We start from the raw sequence: 16623 nt of genomic DNA on the forward strand, positions 1-16623 counted from the left end.
TAGAAAATGACTTATTAACTTGAACAGCTTTGATTTATTCAAACATTAAACTGAGATTACATAACTGGTTTTATTAGATTTTGTTAAATGTTTCCAGATGTCTAACAGGTAAGTGGAATAAACTAATCGTCTTATTTCACTAGTGGATAGTTTAGCTTAAAAATGTACTAAGATTCATTGGACGTTACTTGAAATTCTTATATTAATGAATTATATTGTTTTTGATCAGCATTATAATATGGTGTAAAGCTCACGGAGTCATTTTGCCTAATATAGGACCTTTAAATCTTAAATAGCTTTGATTGAATTAAATATGAAAAAGAGATTACTTTACTGGTTTAAGTGGATTTTGTTTCATTTTTCAAGTTAAATTATTTACCAGTGAGGTGCAGTTATCATGCTCCATCAACTCAAAGGTTGTTTTGTATTAAAGATGCACTATGTAACTTTACTGGAGGAGTGTACGCCACCTTCTTGTCTCCATGGAGATGTTATTGTTCTGCCTTTGCGTCTGTCTTTCATTTAGATTAACTCATGGGTTTCTGCTTCTTGTTATATGCGCCATTTTGAGGACTTTTTCACATTCAGAGGATATAGTATTATTAGTATTTATGTTGTTAATCGCTATGAGCAACGGTCCTATTTTTTTATTTTTTTTACAATTTTGAAACCCGTGGATAAAAAAATTTAATGAAAAAAAGTCGTAGCTCGTCAAAACTTCTCAAGTCCAGATTCATATTTTGAATTCAAGACATATTCGCTCATTCAGATGCATTTGCAGAGTAATTTTTTATTTTATTTGATAAACTTAAATGTCACTAATTGTGTTATTTTTGGATCTAATTAATTGGCTGTTTCATTCTTGTTTGTCGTAGCTGCAGATCCTGTGGCCTTACATCCCTCTCCTAAGCTCCTCACGCTCTCACAAACGCAGTCAGCGGTTTTCTTCCTGAGCAAACTGAAACACAACTCACTACAGCGACAAAAGGTACGAAAGGTGGATTAAATATTAACAGCACTAGATAAACATTTATAAAAATATAATGTGCCACTGCCAACACTCCCCACAGTCCCCTGATAAAGTCTGTGGTGATGTGGGGAACTTTGTGCTGTAGTTTTAGAGAATTGTCGAATAAACCAGGGCTAAACCAGGGCTAAACCAGGGCTAAACCAGGGCTAAACCAGGACAGAACCAGGACAGAACCAGGACAGAACCAGGACAGAACCAGGACAGAACCAGGACAGAACCAGGACAGAACCAGGAACAAGACAGGAGACTAGACCAGGCACTGAACCATTTTTAAGAATGACAAACTATATCGATATCTGTTGTAGGCACTGCATATTTAAACAGACCATTCAGGGAGCCTTTAGTTCATATCTGGACTTGTCTTCTCTGTCTCTCATTGGAATCACATGAATCTGAAGAAAACATTACAATATCTGTCACATGAGTGGTTTTTGGTTTTCATCACATCAGGAGACTCCAGTACAGCACTCACAGAGATCAGACTGTGCTCTGCAGAATTATTGTTCTCAGTAAAACTTGTTTTTTCTGCAGGAAAAGTTGGCATCTCAGAAAAAGTCCACTCTGAGAGACAAAAAGATGGGGGATGAGGTAAAAGTAAGTATCTTATTATATTTTTACTGATGATATTTATTGGATTAGATTTTATATTCTTTTATTTATTTATTTTATTCATTTGACAGAGACGTTGTGCATTAATCAATGTAATGTACATCTACCAGAATTTACCAAAAGATTATTTTATCATCTGTTGTCCCTGGACCATAGACTGTGTATATATAAATGGACTTGGCTAACCTGCTAGCTGCTGGGGTTCAAATAGGAAGTGATCATGGGCGCACTTCTGACTCCATCGATTCTGGCTCCAATTCACTTTTTATTGAAAAACTGTCACCCTTCTCTTTGTAACTGCTGCTGTCAGGTTAATCGTTTTGGTCTTAAAATGTTTGTATTAACCCGCTCCACATGATCCTGGTGTTTTTATGTCGCTACTGCGCCTGTAAATTAAGATATGAACATTAATAACAAACAAATCGGACACCTCCGTCCCGAGTTCGCTAGCTTTACCAACAAGTTTCAACAGCCTTGCTCCAAATCGTCTCTTTGGTTGCTATGATACTCACAGTCAGAATTCCAAATATAACTGCTCCAGCCTCGATGAGCTTCATTTGACTGGAGCTGAACGCTGTAGGTGACGTCACACTCACTTAGACCTGTCCAGACCATAGACTGTATATAGAAGTGGACTGTCTACCTAAAACAAAATGGTTAGACAACATAGTAGTGCAGTGAGAGCAGGACGATACCTTAAAGCCTATAGTTAAATAACAGTGTGCAGGAGCAGTACCACACACTTACAGGAAAGGTCAAATTACATCACTATTAAAAGCATATTAAAAACATTCAGACAGACAAGACAAAGACACATTGGACCTTTCTTACCTCATTTTGGATATTTCAGACATGAGAAAAAAGGTAGTAAATGAATTTACTCAAAATTTTGATATATATAATTTTTTTGCAGAGAAGCGAAAAACACAAAAATCCTCTATCTTATATTTTAAACTCGTAGACACACATCAAAATGGGGACTAAACTGTGGTCTAAATCTAGTATAGAACAGGACTATTGCAGGTCTAATCTAAGGCTAAACCAGGTCTAAAAGTGGACTGCATTATTTCTCTTGTAGTTCTCAACAAAAATGATCCAAAGGAGGACAAAAGGATGACTAAAATGAACTCTAAATTAGCCAAACCTAAAACCTGAAGAGCTGTCCAAGTGCCACCTGAAGGAGCTCACGTGCCACAGTTTTTGTTCAATAGATGTTAACAATTAAAGAGCTGAAATGGGCCCTTTAAATATTATTGACCCCACTGATTTTGACTTTTCTTACAGGTGATGTCTGGACCTACGGAGCCCCTGCCTGACCCTGAGCCCTCCCCAGCCTCGCCCTCTCTCCCTGGGCCTGTCCCCAAGTCCATCCCTGCCTCTCCTCCTGGACTTCCCCTGGACCCTGGCTCTCCTGTGGACTCTGGCTCTCTAGCGCCCTCTGGGGAGTGTTATTTCTGTGGGCAGAGAGTGTACGTTCTGGAGAGGATCAGTGCCGAGGGCCTGTTCTTCCATCGCAGCTGCTTTAAGTGCAATCAATGTGGGATCACTCTGAGGCTGGGAGGGTACACCTACGACCAGGCCACAGGTGAGGTACTCCCAGGGTGTCATGAGTTTCAACGCCCTGTTCTAGACGCTATTTTGAGGACTTTTTAGCATTAAAACTATCAAGACACACAGGGAAGTAAAGTTTGCTATGTTTTGAATGGTAACTGAGGAACTGTACTGAACCAGGAAATGACTTTGCATTATTTATTATTATTTATCAATTCAAAACATGGACAGAAATAAGAAATCTGCCATGTATATACTGTATTTTCTTGTTGATCCCATGCAGATGACTGGAGTTACATGGCACCAAACGTTCTATTTCATTTAGATAGAGCTGAGTTCCATATTTGGGATTCTGGTAACACTCCTTCACTCAGTCTATGGCTCAGATTTAATTTTCTACACACTAATAACTTTTAACCGGGGGTCTGAACCGGAGGTCTGGTCTGAACACTCAAAGGTGGTTACTAGACCCGATACAAAACCCTACAAATCCAACTAAAGATACGACCCAAAGCCAGAACAGAACTGTCAGTTAAAGCATTTTCATGTTTTACAGCCTGGGGAACATTACTTTTCTGTGTCTCATATTCGAAGTTCATAAATAATTTGTGAGTCTTTCATTTGAAGTGGGCCGTATACATCTTTCATGATCTTAGAGGTTTTTTGTTTCTTTCGCACACTGCTGTCGTCATGTCTCTGTCTCTTTAAGATTTATCACAGTACAATTGAAATCGCTTTTTATTTTATTTTGCAAACATGAGTATTCACAACATGGAGTGCATATTTACAGGTGAGAAAGGAACATTAAGTGGACATACAAACATGAGGGAAATATGGGATACAACACACAGGTTTGTAGTTGAGAGACGCAGCTCTAAATAATAATAATGATGATGACAATGGAAATGAAAAAAAAACTAAACAAAACAACAAAACTTCATAACCACATACAAAATCTGAAATCGTAATGTGAACGCTGTTATCACAAAGGCTGCAAATTTTGAAGTACTAAAATGTCCTCCTACCAATAAACTCTCTGGTCTTATTCTGCAAAAAAACCCTGCAAACTCTGTAGTTTATATCTGTACAAACATGTTCTGAAATGTGAATCTTGTATTAATTTGTCAGTTCACATTTCAGCCTCTTGGTCAGTTCTTCCAGATGTTTTAAAATTGTGAACACAGGCCTATTATAAAAACATAAATTGCAAATTAAAACGCAATCCAATTAAATATTTTTCCCAAACTGCTCAGCCCTGTCTCATAGTGATGGACCCTTCCTTTGCCTCTGCCCTTGTCTTTGTCTCTGGTCTTGACTCTGTTTGATGTAATGTGATGTAACGGTCCTTGTGTCTGGTTCCTCAGGGAGGTTTTCCTGTGAGCTGCATTCTGAAGACCTGGTGACCTCTGCACTAACGCCGTGTCCGGTAGGTCGTGTACCGTATGAATGGAATGGAACCATAGTGTAGTTTTGTGTAATGGATATTTAAACTCTGTAGGTGATGGAAGGATGAAGGTAAGCCTGTTATAAGAACACATTTTGAAGTGCGAAAATATAGATGATAAATGATAATATTGAAACTAATTTATGCTACTGACACAGTAACCCTAAAGTAGAATTATCCAAAAAGCTATTTTAAATGTACAAAATGAATAAATATCAGAATAAAACATTTAAGTAGTTTGTCTATGAGTCGCAGAAGTTATATTAACCAACCAAAATAACCAAAAACTCCCCACTAGTACAAAGAGGCCCCACAATAAATACTGATCCCCAGATATCATTGTTCCACCTGTCATGTGTTGGGGGGCAGTAGAGTGTTTGTCCACTGATCTGAAGGTTGGCGGTTCGATTCCTGCTCTCTACATACACAGACAACACAGTGTCTGTATGTGTGTGAATGGGTTACTTGATGTAAAGCATTTTGAAGGTGGAAAAAAGGCTATATAAAAATTCTCCGGGGCTCTCCAGGGGTTTGTGTACTATTATATAACAATGCTTAATGTTCTATAAATTTTTTAAATGGTAAATGATCACTTTTTTTTTTTATATATATATAGCACTTTATCCACCTTCAAGGTACTCAAAGCACTTTCAGATCAAGGAACCACTCACCCACTCACCCATTCACTCACACATTCACGCACCAGTGTACACAGACACTGGGGGTGAAGTGTCTTGCCCAAGGACACAATGACAGAATTCATCTGTGGGAGCTGGAGTTGCACCTCCAGCCTGTGAGTCAGTGGATCTGAGCACTCTATCAATGCTCTACCTTCTCATGTTGAGATCGGGATTTGAACTGCAAACGGATCAGAGGATGAATACTCCAATACTCCAATAGACCAACTGAGCTACTGTCGCCCCCACAACACTTGCACATCTCTACAAAACAATTTGATTTTTCCTTACCAGACAGTAGCTTGCCTGGTACATGGGAGTTTTAGGATTGTCTATGTATTCCCTGGTTTAAAACAAAGGTGTAGTGTAGATGCACCACATGCCTGTTAAAATCTAAGGTTGGTAGTTCCAGTCCCAGCTCTGGCACTTTGAAATAGTCTCTATGTGCAGTTACTCACAATGGTACTGCATTTCATTAATATTTCTTGCAAGTTTTAACACTTTTTAAAATGTATTCATGTATGTGTGAGTCTTGGCGCGTTTGTGTTCTAAGGGAGGATCAGTATCCATGTACTGTCGATTTACTGCAGCTTTAGTCCTTATACTTTACTACTTTTACTTTGTTACCTTCTACTACTGTTTTTGAACCAGATGGTAGCTGGTTCATTTCCTGCAACTAGTGTAATATAATAAAAGGCTATATATCTTTAACTTTAACTTTCTGTGCAATTCCTTTTGAGAAAGAAAAGACGAAAATCCAGTTGACCTAGTAATTATGTTTTGATCAAGAATTTCTTTAGTCAAATATAGCCCATAGTTTTATATATTATTATCTACATTTGTGTTGCTGTATTTTCAAGATCGTTTCTCTCATTTCAGGTCATCAACGAGCACAAAGACCCGAAAACTGAGGAAAACCATCTCTCCAGTGACTCCACTCCCTCTCCTTCGGACGAGGAGTACGAGCACACGCTGGACTGTGGCCCTTCGCGACAATCGCTCAAAGATCCGGAAATACTCAAAACTGACGATTTAACCGAACCAACACCAATATTTCGAAACCTCTCGCTCAAAATCAACACAGCTGGACACGTCGAAAGGGAGACGGCTTTTCCTGTCCCAAAACCACGATTATCTAAACAGAACCCTCAAACGCCTGTGGCTAGACCGAGGACAATTCACTTTTGTGGTAGTAGTGGTAACAGTGATCCATCGTCACCTGCCAAAGACGCTAAACAATCTTTGAAAAAACTCCAGTTAACAGACGAGGAGAAGAGCCAGCTGGTCAACCTACAAAACTTTTTCAGTGCCGATTCAGATTCAGAAACTCCATGTGGGTCGTCGTCGTGCTCGTCGTCATCGGCAACGGTAACGAAATCGCAAGAGGAGGAGGGGTACTGGAGCGGGAGTACAGCGAGTAACTTTAGAGAGAAGAGGAACAGGCGTTGTTTTAAAAGGAAAGAGATCCCAGGAGGACAGGCCAAATCCAGGTCCAAGTTTTCACCATGGAATTTGTCGTCTCCGAGAATCAGTCGTGATGGGAAGCTCAGTGTCCTCAGTCATCCCGGGACTGTGGGTGAGTGGGTTTCTGTATTTAAAGCATGTTCAGTGGTGCTAAAGAGTGGGTTAAGTGTTAAGTGTCTATGAGCAGTGATGGAAGAATTACTCAAATAAAAATACAGATACTGGAGCCAAACAAATAGTCAAGTAAAAGTATCATATGAAAAGGTCAATTTGAGTAGAAGTATTGATGATTTTGATTAAAACTTGATTAATTGCGCAGTTGCATTTCTTGCTTTTGTGAAAAATATTAAGCAGTGACTAATAAAAACATCAGCTCAGTTTCAGAATGCAAGAAAAAATTATGTAAAACGAATACCTAGCTAGCAAAATGTGGATTCTGCTAACTGTGCAGTTTAGACCTCTACAAACATGTTATGAACTGCTAAAATAATACAAGAATCCCACGCGTATTTGTCTTTTTTCAAATGTTATCAGAAAAATCACTATTAGATATTTTACCTAAATTGTTCAGCACTAATGGATTATAGTGGAAATTTTCAGCTTCAGTTTGAGCAGAGGCCTCATTACATGTGCTCTTAATACTCCCACAGAGACCACGTTTAGACACACCCACTGCGCCTCTGAGAATGACGCTGATGACGACGAAGACGAAGATGAGATGTACCAGCGTGACGACCTCGACCTCTTCAATGAGAAAGTAAGAGCTATAATTTGATCGTTTATCCCAAAACATCAAGAAACAAGAGGCTGTTCGATACCTTTCCCAGCTGGTTTTACATCTAGGTGAAAGTTTAGGTTTAGCTTTGCCGGGCGAGCAAAAAAAACCCACACGCTTTGACAAAACTTTACAAAGACCCTCCTGCTTTTGAACAGAACATAGCAGGGACTGGCTGGTCAGGTTAGTTTAACTGCTCTGGAGTAGATAGACAGAAGTGAGGCTGCTAAAAAGAAAAAAACACACACGTACACACTTACACTCCTGTATAAGACGAACAGATGACATTCTCATTGTCTCATCAGCTCCTTCAAACCTGGATGTATGTCCCTATTCCCTCAAGTCAAAATGTGTAATGTCCTTTATTGTTTGTATAGTAAAAGAACAATTCAAAATCTGTCAGCTGGACAAAAAGTTGTAGGAGTGAAGATGTTTAGCTGCTCATCCAAGCCACTTCTTCGGTTCCGGTCAGATTACTGCTGGACACTGCCTTATATGTGTCTGAAGGGAGGAGCTAAATACACTGAAACTATCACACCTATTGTTTACAGCTTCTGTTTGTTAGTGCAGTTCAGTAGATGTAGCTAAGTGTGAACTGTGAGTCATACTTGGCCCCAAATGGCTGCACTCACACCTATTATCATCCTGGCTGGCCCTATTGTTTTTTTTTTTCTTTTTTATTTGTGTCTGAGGATGAAGTTGTGGATAGGAGATAGATAATGTCTAAACCCCTCATTCCTGTTCAAAGATGGATTCTCTTTCCTAACAAAAAATGCTTCTTTAACTCCCCTCTCAAACATTTAATTTTAAGATCTGAACCTCACTATGTTCAAAGGAGTGGTTAGTGGCTTTGAGATGGAGATGTACAGCAGACTGAGGTCCAGAAGAGCTGTCGCGATGGTGTTGGTACATCCTTTTATAGAGTGGCTGTTTAATTTCTCCAATATAAGGCTCACTGCAGAAGACATCATCTCTCTCCTATTTATAACTCTATCCTCAGGCCTAAAGCAAAACAGGGAAAACCAGAGGGCAAGCCAGGATAATAGGTGTGAGTGCAGCCATTAGGGGCCTGAATGATTATGCCAAGTATGACTCACAGTTCACACTTCGTGCAGCTCAGTAGACCTAGCTAACAAAGAGAAGTTGGAAGTTTCAATGGAGTTAGTTCCTTCCTTCAGATAGATACCAGTAATCTGACCAGAACTGAAGAAGCAGCTTGGATGAACAGTGAAACGTCTTTACTCGATTTGTCCAGTTGACAGATAGAATAGAATAGTTGATAGATAGAATTTTTCTTTTCGTATGAACCACACCTGGATGACTGAGGGATTACACAGACATTTATTGTTTGTATTGGGGACTACAGACGGAAACTAGCTTTGGCTATAATCTGGTGAAAAGCATCTATTCATGTTTTTTACACACTGTCCCTTCAAATAAACTAATAAACTAAACTAAACTATTGTCTCTAATATCACAATAAAAATAATACAATTTAAAAATAAAAATAAAAACAGGAAATTGTTGTGATCCGTTTGTGTGAACTCAAACTCCTCCTTTTCCCTCCAGTTTCAGTGTTTGCCCTCAGACCCTGTGGAGGCTCAGAAGCTAGAGCTGATGAAGATGAGGACTCTGGAGCGAAGAGCCAAAATGAGCGAACTACAACGACTGAGAAAGGCCCAGGTCTGTAATACATACAGTGATATACAGTAAAACAAGTTTACAATGCACTACACACATGAAACAAGAACATGCTATTTCAGTACTGTCCTCTGAGGGCATTTACAATTCACCAAACTAGAGTTATTTTATTGGCTTGCTTCCCTATTTCAAAAATGTACATTACCAGTGAAAAGTTTGGACACACCCTCTTATTCAGTGTTTTTTTTTTTTAGTTTTTTTTTTTTACTATTTTCTACATTTTGGATACATACAGAAGACATCACATATATGAAGCTAGATATATGGAATTATGTAGTAAAGAAAAATGGGTATAATAACTAAATATTTTCGACAAAACAAATGGTGGCTATTTTACTATGGGTAGTAAAATCTATTTCAACATTTTCACAAAAGCAGCAGGTGGAGGCAAGTGACTTAATTTATTCTTGACTCTGCTTTATGTGTTGAACTCAGTCGATCCAGAGGAGACTGGAGGAAATCGAAGTTACATATAAAGATCTGGAAGAAAAAGGCGTTGAGCTCGAGAGGACTCTGCGTCGGGAAGATGGTAATGACAAACTCAGGATTATGTATTTCTTTAGCTTTTGTTTTTTTTTTTTATGTCTGAAGATTTAAAGTTGAGCATATTGTGCCCAAAGTTTGTGAGGTTCCAGATACAAATCTCAATATATTTGACTTAAAAACTGTAATATTTCTCATTTTCCTCCTTCAGACAGTTCTTCAGACACGATAGAGCACTGGATCCAGTTGGTGCATGAGAAGAACGCACTGGTGTCAGAGGAGTCTGAACTCATGGTGGCGTAAGTGAGCACAGTACAAGGCTGTCACATTAGGACTGATGCAACTGAGCTTTGTTTACACAAGGGAACTTTTACATGTGGTACTACAGTCTTTAGGCAAATCACAACTGGTGTTGGGAAGTTACTAAATACATGTACCAAAAATATTCAAATGGTTAGTTTTGAATAACTGGAACAGTTACTCTTTCATTTAGTTACTTTTCTAAGAACAAAGGAATAGATTGCAGTATTGATACATGGCCATACTGGCCTGTCAAAGCCTGATCTCGACAGACCTCAGAAGAAAAGCGTGAGCTAAGCCTGGTTATTATATGGATGAGAGACTACTGGGAAAATCAGGGGCCAGTGGCAAAACATGTGTCATTGTGTCTTTAGGCAAGGCACTCAACCCACATAATACAGCACAATGTTAAAGTTTTCAAAACACAGTACTCTGACTGCACCATGCAACAATTACATCACAGAATGCATTTTAAAGTCCAAACCCTGGCTGGAACACTCCAACATTTCTAAACAATAATCAGTGTGACTTGTTTCAGTCCCTTTGTTGAAATGGTGTAACAGTTGGTTGTGTCCACACAGGTCTCGTCAGCTGGAGCTGGAGGACAAACAGAGCATGTTAGAATTGGAGCTGCGCAAATACTTTGAGATCACAGGTGAGTGATGTCGTCTCTGAGATATTAGGTTTTATTGCTTTAATTTCAACAATTCACAAAACTGGAATGTCAAAGACACTAAACTATTTGAACATTTTTGAATTTTTAAAAATGTTTAACAAAATAACTGCAACAACAACACTTTGAGGCTAAAGGTAAAATCCACATGGCAGGGCTATAGTAGTAACTGAAAGGCTGCACACATCCACAGCTCCTTTTGTCAGATAGGTCTAGAGTCACTTTGCTTCATGAAGGACACTAGAACCCTTAGTTTGGATCAAAAACTCTTGGTAGCAAACGCCTGCATTTCATGTAAACTCCAACTGTAACTGCCTCCTTTTCACAGACAAGAGCCCGGAGCAGGCAGCGGAGGAGGAGCGTATCCTGCAGCAGATGTTGGAGGTGGTGGACATGAGGGACTCTCTGGTGTCTTTCTTGGAGGAGAAGAGACTGAAGGAGCTGAGCGAGGAGCAGGAAGCCTTCACCATCATGGAGGCAAAACGCCACTCCAAAATCAGTGCTCAAGTCAACTGGGAATAAAATCGACAGAACCATTCACGTATAAGAACATATTTTCTTTAAAGTTCTTTGGACATTTCTGTGTGCCAGTGGATTTCAAACTTCTAATACTAAATATGCTCTAAATATTATTAAAAAAAATAAAAAAATTAACTTATCAGGACTAGACCAAGACTATCACATAACTAACTAAAACCAGAAAACTCTTTGAAAGCTCTAAGCATATATATGACTAGTATAAGTAAAACTGTGTAATTATAATTAGATCGGATTGAAAAAAAACACTGGGAACAACTCATTTAAATGAAACTAGGACAAACAACGATAGAACTACTCAAAACCTGTGCTCAAGTCAACTGGGACTAAGAAGTACACCCATCTCAACAGGCCTCTGAGCTGCATTTCAACGCTCCTGTTAACGCCAAAGATGAAACTGAATGTGACTAATATATCACGGAAAATAAAAAATAATGCTTAAAGTCAGCCTCTAGATGGCGACAGAAACTTGGTTGAGAAGATTACGCAGGAGAATTGTTTTTTTTCTGTTGTGGAGGTAGCAACAATAGTCCATATGTCTCCTGTTTTATAATGAACAAGGTTGACTACTATGGGACTGCAGTCTCTTCTTTTGGGGAAAAAGTGTTTGAATTCAGCCTCTAGGGGGCGACATAAACATGGAGAACACTAGTAGCAACAACGGAGCAAAAAATATCTCCAGTTTTACAATGGATCACTGGGGACGACTGTGGGATTGGGGTCTTCAATCCAGACTTGGAAAATATGAAAACAAGTTTGCATCCGTCCTCTAGGGGGCGCTACAAACTTGGAGAAGATGACATAGCTTTTTTCTATTGTGGAAAACTGGGATAGTCTACCTTCTATGTGATTGTTATGGGATTGCAGTGTTCTGTCCAGACTTGAAAATATAAACCATTAATTCAATTTATCCTCCAGGGGGCGACAAAAACTTGAAGATTTCACATTGGACAAAGACCTTTTCTATTTTAGAGGTAGCTACAGCAGAGGCAATATATCCACAGCTTTACAGTGGATCAAAAGTGACAACTACAGGATTGCAGCCTTCAGTCCTGACTTGAAAAAACATGAAAACAAGTTTGAATCCAACCTCTAGGAGGCGCTACAAACCTGGAGAACATTATGCTTTGGAAAATAGCCTTTTTCTATTGTGGAGGTAGCTACAGCGGAACTAATACAGCGGAGCTTTATAATGGAAAACTGGGACAACTACGGGATTGCAGTTGTCTTATTGTGGGAAAAACTGTTTGAATCCAGCCTCTAGGGGGTGCTACAAACCTGGAGAAGACACCTTGGGGAATAGTGTTTTCTATTGTATTGTATTGTACAGCAGAGCCAATAAGTCTGCAGCTTTATATGGGACAATATGGAATATGACAGGACTGCAGTCTCCAGTCCAGACTTGAAAAACATGAAAATAAGTTTGAATTCAGCCTCTAGGGGGCGCAGCAACCTGATAAAAGCTTGATAATTGCAGATTTAGACTTTGCTTGTTTAAAAGATGAAGTTGAAGAGAATGTTTTTAAGACAGAAACTTGGAAAATGGATGAATTGTTTCACTGTGGTCAATTTAAACATTTCATTAGAGCCTGATATTGGTTCACTTTGCTTTTGTTTACTTGTGCCTATTCAAATGAAGTGTTACTCATTAATACAGAAAACTATGGTGGTCACTCCAGACTAAATTACTCCCAACAAATAAAAAGATTGTTTTTGCTTGTTTAAAGTTTAATATGGCTTACAGATATATTGTCCAAACAAATTTATCAGCCAATATATGCACTTAAAAAAAAGCTCTACACAATATTGTAAAATACTGTTGTTAAAGTATTGTGCTATCGATATTATTGCACTGTTTTTATGTATTTTTGACCCAATAATTTCAATTATAGTGAAACAAAAAGTACATGCTGATGTTTACCAGGGAAACAGACTAAAACCAGGCTAATTTTGTTCTTAGGAAAATCATTCATAAAAATCTGCCTTATAGTATTTTGATTAGGGCTGAAAGTTACATATCTGTCTTTGAAGTATTGGGAATGTGCACTCTTACAAATGTATACTAGTGTATTTTAAACTTCTACCACTAAATATTATATAAATATTTGAACTTCCGAGTACCACCAATTATAGACAAAAGACTAGTACGAACTTGTTGGGAGGAGTATTCTGTAGTGACACCATAGACTCCTAATGTGGGAACGCTGTTTAAATTTATATGTTCAAAATTTATGTTGGAAAAAATGTGTTTTAGAAATAAGAGAGGGAATTAATTTAAAAAGATGTGTTATTATGAAAGATGTTATTATAAGATCCCATATTTTGCATTATAGATATTTGAACTACTTTTGGTTCTCACATAGTTGGACTTCTGGATTACCACTGAAGATGGACTAAAAGGGTCTGGTCTGAAGATGTTGAAACACAGAGAAACGACTGTGTGATGATTATGGGTCGTTGTTTCCACATGGTTTTCATCTAACTTTGTCCCGGGTATGAGTTACTTCCTTGTGGTTCTCGTCCAAAAAAATGCCTGGAAAATATATAGTCAATATTCAGTCTGATTTTGAAGGCGCGTCTATGTAACTTGTCTGGTGGGTCTGCCTCCCGCTCGTCTCCATGGAGATGTTATTGCTTTTGCCTGGAATGTTCAACAGTGTGGCATTAAACTCACCCATGTCCACATAGACAAGCAGGTGACATTACCAGGCCGAATTATTGGTTAGATCTGTGGAGAAGCAACTCTGCTGAAAGAAAGAATGCTTTTTTTTTTTTAATGGGATACCTGCACTTGAAGAGATGCAAAATAGATGAGGTTAATGCCATACTGTGGAACATTATTAGCAAATCAACAACATGAGGCAATGAGACAAGCAAGTGGCAGACAGTCCACTAGGAAAGTTGCGTAGTGCATCTGTAATTTCACAAATGTCTTCATCTCCAAAGCTCAAAATGCTCTGTTCCACCTTGTGATGTCGTGTTGTGGTACTTTTCAAGTTAACAGCTACTTTTACCTTTTGTTCAGTACAGATTACCAATTCCAGGGCTGAAATCATCCAAATGATTCTAGTGAAGCTGCATAGAGTTTAAAAACACAGTGGAGCACTTCCTCGATTACTACATGACATCACAAAGTGGAACAGAGTGTTTTCTGTTTGAGAAGAACTCGGCCTAAATCTGCAGGTTTGTGTGTTAAACATGTGAATGAAACAAAACACAACTCCAGGTCTGTTTGTGATGAGGAAACAACATTATAACATAGATCAGAACAGCATAATATCGACCCTTTAAACATGCCAGATTCTTCACAACATGGGGAAGAAACATTTTGCATAGTATGGGATCTGATGTATAGTTTTTGTATGACTTGATGAACGCTTTGAACCCTTGTAAGTCTCAGGGCTGACACAGACGATGGGTGAATGAAAAAGAGTATTCTATTTATAATGCCAACATGTTTTGTTTTTTTTGTTTTTTTTTGCAATGGTTCTTTTTCAGAGCAGCCAAAAACGTGACGCTTTGTAATACCCACTGTTCCAAAATCACTCCATGGATTTAAATAAACGTACTGCACTTTGTTTGGAGTTTACCAGGTGCTCTTCATGTTGTCATAGCATAAGGGCAAAGTGTTGAACTACTTTACAACAGCTACATGAAATAATAAAATAACTATTCTAATATTTAAAGGTGCACTGTGTAGCTTTTCTGGTTGAGGGTCTGTCATCTGTCCGTCTCCATGGAGATATTGTGTTGCCTTTAATGTGCCGCAGTATAACAGTGTTTCTGTTGCTGGAAATGTCAGCTGCTCGTCCCCAAGGATAATGGATAAGTTGCTTAATGCCATCCTTTGGAACATTCCAGGCAAAGCAATAACTTCTCCATGGAGACAAGCAGGTGGCAGATCCTCCACCTGAAAAGTTACACAGTACAACTTTAATCAGAGTAGTGTTAATGAGATTCTACTCAACATGACAGATATGTTTCATTTCCGTGGAAACAAGCATGAGGAAAGGCCAGATACACATTAGATTTGTGGAGATGCAAGCCCGACACATGTTTTTCTTCATATTTCAGTGTACTAAAAACATTCAGCGTGAAATAAACATGCTTTTGTTTTAGTCTAGTTCTTAACAAAACAAAAGTTCCATAATGAGGCTTTAAGTGCACTAATTGTTCCACATTATGTTTTTTGTGTTTATTATGTGTTTTATTTCTGCTGTCTAATGTTCTCTCCAGGTCACAGTAAAATTAAGAGTAATTTAGTTTTAATGCCATGTTTTTCTCACAATAATCAGAACTAAAGGATGAATTAAAGCGGCCCAGCGCTCACACAAAGCTTTAGTCCAACACTGTGATTATGTCAAGTGGAGAGCGCCCTGTTCTTTTCTCTAATATGATTTTTATTGGTGTGTTTTTTCAGTGATTGGGCTCATTTTACACCAATTTAATATTTTGTTTCAACATCAACACAAAGCAATTATCCACAGTTATTTTCACAAATGCAGAAACACAGCAGCTTGTAAATATTGGATCTGGTTTAGACCTGGTTTAGACCTGGTTTAGACCTGGTTTAGACCTGGTTAAGACCTGGTTTAGACCTGGTTTAGACCTGGTTAAGACCTGGTTTAGACCTGGTTTAGACCTGGTTTAGACCTGGTTTAGACCTGGTTTAGACCTGGTTTAGACCTGGTTTAGACTTGGTTTAGACCTGGTTTGAACCTGGTTTGAACCTGGTTTAGTCCTTGCTCAGACCTGGCTGATACTTGGTTTTGTTCTACATTCAGTTTAGCCTTGTTTTTAGTCCTGCTTTGATCCTGGTTTATATCTGGTTTGGACCTGATTTTGGCCTGGTCTGGCCCTGGTTTAGACCTGGTTAAGTCCTGGATAAGTCCTGGATAAGTCCTGGTTAAGTCCTGGTTAAGTCCTGGTTATGTCCTGGTTAAGTCCTGGTTAAGTCCTGGTTAAGTCCTGGTTAAGTCCTGGTTAAGTCCTGGTTAAGTCCTGTCTAGTTTAAACCTGTTTAAGTCAATATTGGTTTCCATAGTTGGGTGGCTCTTTAAAGGTGTACTATGTAACTTTTCAGTAGGGAGAACGCCACAGGCTTGTCTCCATAGATACTGTATTTCTTTGCTTGGAATGTTCCACAGTAAGGCATTAAACAAACCTATCTAGCATGTGGGCTTTATAGACCAAAAATATATTTAAAAAACATACATTCTTACTGTGAGCATGGACACCTCTCCACAGATCTGACTTGTAACTTCCCCTGGCTGACTCACCTGCTTGACACTATGTATGGAGATTTAGGTTTAGAGCCATAGTGTGGAACATTCAAAGCAATAACATCTCCATAGAGACAAGCAGGTGGTGGACTCTACT

The 16623-nt window shown here is 38.7% G+C and overlaps 1 protein-coding gene across 1 annotated transcript in view; it reads left to right on the forward strand.

The window, feature by feature from the left end:
* Positions 1-14832, forward strand: part of mical1 (microtubule associated monooxygenase, calponin and LIM domain containing 1) — a 42706-nt gene extending 27874 nt beyond the window's left edge. Inside the window, exons 14-24 of the mRNA XM_033969817.2 lie at positions 876-988; positions 1562-1624; positions 2924-3224; positions 4555-4616; positions 6191-6887; positions 7426-7532; positions 9120-9233; positions 9687-9780; positions 9946-10033; positions 10616-10689; positions 11036-14832. Coding sequence (XP_033825708.1) covers positions 876-988; positions 1562-1624; positions 2924-3224; positions 4555-4616; positions 6191-6887; positions 7426-7532; positions 9120-9233; positions 9687-9780; positions 9946-10033; positions 10616-10689; positions 11036-11229 — 1907 coding nt within the window. The 3' untranslated portion in view covers positions 11230-14832. The remainder of the gene's footprint in view (positions 1-875; positions 989-1561; positions 1625-2923; positions 3225-4554; positions 4617-6190; positions 6888-7425; positions 7533-9119; positions 9234-9686; positions 9781-9945; positions 10034-10615; positions 10690-11035) is intronic.
* Positions 14833-16623: the final 1791 nt, after the last annotated feature.

This window comes from Periophthalmus magnuspinnatus, chromosome 7 (assembly GCF_009829125.3).
Source record: "Periophthalmus magnuspinnatus isolate fPerMag1 chromosome 7, fPerMag1.2.pri, whole genome shotgun sequence".
In the NCBI taxonomy this organism is placed as follows: Eukaryota; Metazoa; Chordata; class Actinopteri; order Gobiiformes; family Gobiidae; genus Periophthalmus; species Periophthalmus magnuspinnatus.